The sequence below is a fragment of the Myotis davidii genome, unplaced genomic scaffold, assembly GCF_000327345.1.
Source record: "Myotis davidii unplaced genomic scaffold, ASM32734v1 scaffold289, whole genome shotgun sequence".
Taxonomy (NCBI): Eukaryota; Metazoa; Chordata; class Mammalia; order Chiroptera; family Vespertilionidae; genus Myotis; species Myotis davidii.
This window is the reverse complement of record NW_006299717.1, coordinates 1577346-1582482: the sequence shown is the minus strand read 5'-3', so window position 1 is coordinate 1582482 and position 5137 is coordinate 1577346. Positions and strand designations below refer to the sequence as shown.

Sequence of the window (5137 nt, the reverse complement as noted above, 5' to 3'; positions counted from 1 at the left end):
GCGCCGCAACCACCCCATCAACCCTGCCTTGAGTGTGACAGGGGGCTGTGCCCCAACCCCCCAATCGGCCCTACCCTGAGCGTGACTGGGCGTGGCATCACAACCTCCCGATTGCCCTGCTCTGTGCATGACAGGGGGTGGCGCCCCAATTCCCCAATCGGCCCTACGCTGAGCCCAACCAGGGTGCTGCACCTAGGGATTAGGCCTGCCCTCTGCCACCCGGGAGCAGGCCTAAGCCAGCAGGTCGTTATCTCCCGAGGGGTCCCAGACTGCGAGAGGGCACAGGCCGGCTTGAGGGACTCCCTCCCTCCCTCCCGAGTGCACAAATTTTTGTGCACCGGGCCTCTAGTTATTTATATTTGTCTATCAGTAGAGAAAAAAAGCTCTCAAAAATACAGGGTGAGAGATTAAAGGAGCTGGTAGATAACAATAATAGTTTTCTTTATATTTGTCATTTTTTTATGAATTTTATAAGCATTTAGGGGAAAAGTTAAGTTTTGAAGTTTCACAGCTAGGCAGAAACAAGCCAATTACTAGAAAGAAAAACGAAGGACAAATGGAGCAGGGCCTGCCCCTAGCTACATAATGCCAAAATCTGAGTGGTGCTGGGTTAATTGACTTGGTTTTTCTTTCCCTCCTTACATTCTTAGCCATACTTTATTGAACTCTCTGCTACATCTAGGCTGAGGCCATTGCTCACCCTTGATGGATCATTTGGATTCACACTCAACTCTCTGCAGACTGCAATCTCTTTTCCAGATTCTGTCCCCTAAATCATCTTCTACTCCCTGAAGAATGATGGACCCTCCCTCCCAACAAGTATATCATCACATATGACTTTCTTGACAACTCCTGTCTCATCTTAACTTTTCCATTATCTCCACTCTCTGCAGGCCTCCTCCTTTCCACAAGGCACAACACTGGTCCTTAAACATCACAAAACAGAAACAGAAAATAATCCAGGCTGGAGACTCTACTGAAGAACACTGCCTCACAAGTCAGATCAGCACTTTGGTTCCAGCGTGGGCGTCAATTTCACTCAGTAACTTTACATATCAAGATCAAAGAATGGAAAGAGATAGCTCTAGCTGGTTTGCCTCAGTGGATAGAGCATAGGCCTGTGCACTGAAGGATCCCCAGTTGGATTCCAGTCAAGGGCACATGCATGGGTTGTGGGCTAAATCCTCACTAGGGGGCATTTAGGAGGCAGTCAATCAATGATTCTCTCTCATCATTGATGTTTCTATCTTTCTCTCCTTTCTCTTCCTCTCTGAAATCAATAAAAATATATATTTTAAAAAACTGAAGTTTTGTTTTTTTTAAAAAAAGAATCTATACATATAAAAGGCTAATATGCAAAGTGTCCCCTCGGGAGTTCAACCGGGAGACCAGGATTTCGATTGCTCACTATGATATTCACTGACCACCAGGGGACAGTGCAGAATGAAGGGCAGCCCCAGCAGGCAGCCGGAAGGTCCAGATTGGCCCTGATCGCTGGCCAGGCCTAGGGACCCTACCCATGCATGAATTTCGTGTACCGGGCCTCTAGTGGAAACATTTAAGAGCTGAAAAGGACCTTCATCCTATTAATTTAAAGAAAAAAAATTCCTAAGCAGCCTTCTATGTGCTGGTCATTGTGCTGGACTCAGCACTCTAGCAACTCACCACTTAACAGAGATAAGAGTTCCTATCAGATATGAACTGCCACACAGAGGAATACTCAGTAAAAATGACTTGTGAACTCCCTAGTTTACAGATGAAAATACTGTAAACTATAGTTCGGAAGATACAATAACAGAAGTCAAAGAGTTTCAAAAGTTATGACTCATTTTTGTTTTTGCTGTCTTTATGTGATAGGTGAGACAAGTTTTAAATTCTAGTTTAAAAGGAAGGAAGGAATTCATTGTCATTTCATTAAGCACTATGCTAGGTGCTGGAAAAACAAGTGAAAAGATATAATTTAAGTCCTCAAGAAGCTCAGTCTAGTAGGAGTCTAGGCCAAAAAGCAACAACTAAAATATTACAGTGGGAAACTCATTAGTCTGAGTTACTGGAAACTGTGGGAATAGGTACATGTTACCATGTACCTACAGCACAGATTTAAACACACACACATTTATATCCTATGAACAGAGTGATTTTTACTCAATAAAGAATCCTGAGGATGGAAGTTGTAATATAAATCTTGCTATAAACATAAAGAAACAAGAATTTACTGTTCTCTTTCCCAACATCTAAAACCTAAAATAAGCAAAACAAAGTATAACTTAGTCTGAATAGAAAAAGCACTAACTTTCAAGGCAGAAATAAGTATTTCTACAGCTAAGACAAAACTAAACATTAAGAGAATGGTCTGAGTACAAGTAGCTTAAATACCCTAAAGGAAAAAATATTATCATTAAAAGTTAATTCCCTTTCCCCCAGATGCTCATCATTATATATGTACAAAATTAGTCTAAACCAGCTTCCCTGAAAGATTAACCATCACTGGTGAGTTAAAACATCCTTTGGGTCCTCTTCTTTTTTTAAGAGGGTAAAAAGCGCTATAATTTGGTAAAAACCCTCCAAGATATGCAGCTCTAAGAATTAAACCCCTCAGCAACCAATATTAATGAACTAAAAAAAAATGAGAAAAATGATATTAATCCCTAGTCTCAAGATAAGAACCTCTCTACAATTCATGAAAAGTCCCCAAAGACAAAGAACCCACACCCAGGAAAGAACAAAAAAACAAACAAGATGTCTAATGATTTCAAAATAAGCAGAACTATTGTTCCAGAACAATAATCTCAGGAACAGTTCTGAAACTTTAGACCCTACAATCTGATGGGAAAGGGATATGCTTCCTTAGTAGTTATGCTATTGATTTTACTATTCATATAATTTGAAAGTCAGAAAAACAGACTGCTACCTAATCATTTCTCAAGTTTAGAAGTTAGATAACAGATTCCCAAACATTTGTATAATCTCTTCCTTGAGTTCCCACTGAATTATTCCAAAATAAATAGCTTAACATTAAAGAGGAATAATTGCATATGTCATTCCAGAACCAAGTGTCCCTCCACTGGTTGAATTACTCCCTTTCATGGTAATTTCATGGGTTTATTACAACCCAGGTCTGACAACTATACGAGCAGCTGATCAATTCCAAGCTACCAGTAACTATGTGAAATGTCCTAAGCACTTCCATATTCCTGCAGCAATGTCTGAAGCCTAGTCCTATAACGAATCCAGATACCAGGCTCTATCAGCACCTCAAATCAAAACTAGGGCAAGAAGGGGGAAAAAGGAGTTTATGTAAGAGGATCCAACAATGAGAATTCAGAAAGTCTGAAATTAGGCCCTGGCCAGGTAGCTCAGTTGGTTAGAGCATCATCCCAATATGCCAAGGTTGCAGGTTCCAATCAGAGCACATACAGGAAATCAACCAGTGAATGTATAAATAAGTAGAACAAATCTCTCTCTCTCTCTCTCTCTCTCTCTCGCTCTCTCGCTCTCCCCCCTCCCTCATTTGCTCCCTTCTTCCCTCTCCCTCTCTTCCTCCTTTCCTCTTTCTAAATCAATAAAATAAAATTACTTATCTTGTTACCCTCCGCCTCCCATCCTCCCACACCTTACCTAGTACTATTCTCTAGCACCTCCAAATCCCTTTCTGGACCTCTCCAAACCTATTCCCTGCAGCTACCATACTATTTCTCAACTACCTTTCACTCCAATTCACACAGCAGACAGTCAATATATTGTTTTTATTTATTAAGAAAAAGCACCACATAAGTATTGGAAATGCTACATACATGTTTATTATTATTTAGAATCTGTATGTTCATGTTGCCTAAAATAGTAAGTACATAGCATATAGTTAGCATTGATTTGTTAGAGAAAGAAGAAAAAGTTTTGAGGAAAATATCTATTTCTTACACTCTAGGGAATAGCTGGAGAAATTTGTCCAAAGATGACAAGAAATACCTATTTGGGAATCTACAATGGCTATGCAATCTCAGGAGGACTACAGGGAAAGGCATTCCATAGGGAGCAGAGCTATATGTTCTTAGACCCATATGTTCCATGTATACCTGCACCATAGTTTCATAGCTGAGACTGTCACACGATGCAAACAAAACTTTTGCTGAGATTAGAACGAACAGGTACTTACTGAGCATGCCTCTGTAATTGAGGTCCATATCCCGGCTCTCTGATCGAACTTTAATAGCATCCAGAATGGCATCAGGAGACAGCAGGCCCGAAGGCCTCACAACATTGAGCAGTTCGGTGAGGCTCATCAGAGGCAAACGCACAGCCTGCATGATTTCTGCATGATTCTCCTTTAAATTGTGCTTACACCAGTTGAACAAGGCTAGGAAAATATCTTTTTCGGGAGCTGCAAATGAATCTCTTAATACGATGTTTAAAAGTGCTGTCTGAAAAGGATAACAAGAACAAATTCCAGTTATTATGGAGCTCAACCATGTGCAGTATCCAACAGAATTGCAAGTATCAGTTATATATAAATAATTAATTCTCTTTGACCATCTTCTCTCCATATTCTATGCCATGTACTTTCTTGCACATGGCTGGGTGAATACCTATAGGCATATTGTACCACTACCTCAAACATCCAGTCTTTCCTAAACATCTGCATCCATCCTATCTAATAAATGACAAAAAGGGTAATTAACCGTACCTCCGCTACGCTTCCCATTGGCTAATAGGGGCGATATGCAAATTAACTGCCAACAAATATGGCGGCCGCCGTGCAGCTGAAGCGAACATGAAGTTTGCTTGCTCCAGTGATGGAAGAAGCCAAGGCCCCCGCCTGCCACGGCCCGGCTCTGAGGTCCGGAAACAACAATGTTTCAATTATAGAAGCCAAACAAACCCCAGATACCTGCTTTCAGCCAGCCGTGGCCTCAGAGCTGGGAGCGCCAGTGACAGCAACAATGTTTCAATTATAGAAGGTAAATAAATCCCAGAATAAAAAAAAGAAAAAAAGGAGAGGCTGGGAGCTTCGAAAACGGCTCTCAGGCCCTCACCCAGATTGGCCAGGCACCCAAGTGGGGACCCCCACCCTGAAGGGGGTATGACCAGCTGCAAACAGCCTTTAGCCCGTCATCCAGGATGGCCAGGCACCCAAGCGGGC

General features: G+C 41.6%; 1 protein-coding gene across 2 annotated transcripts in view; it reads right to left on the bottom strand.

Moving 5' to 3' along the window:
* BTBD9 (BTB (POZ) domain containing 9) overlaps window positions 1–5137 on the bottom strand; it is a 444722-nt gene that overhangs the window by 378245 nt on the left and 61340 nt on the right. For both annotated transcript variants that reach the window (XM_006775885.2, XM_006775884.2), the window contains exon 4: window positions 4154–4418. In XM_006775885.2, coding sequence (XP_006775948.1) covers window positions 4154–4418 — 265 coding nt within the window. The remainder of the gene's footprint in view (window positions 1–4153; window positions 4419–5137) is intronic.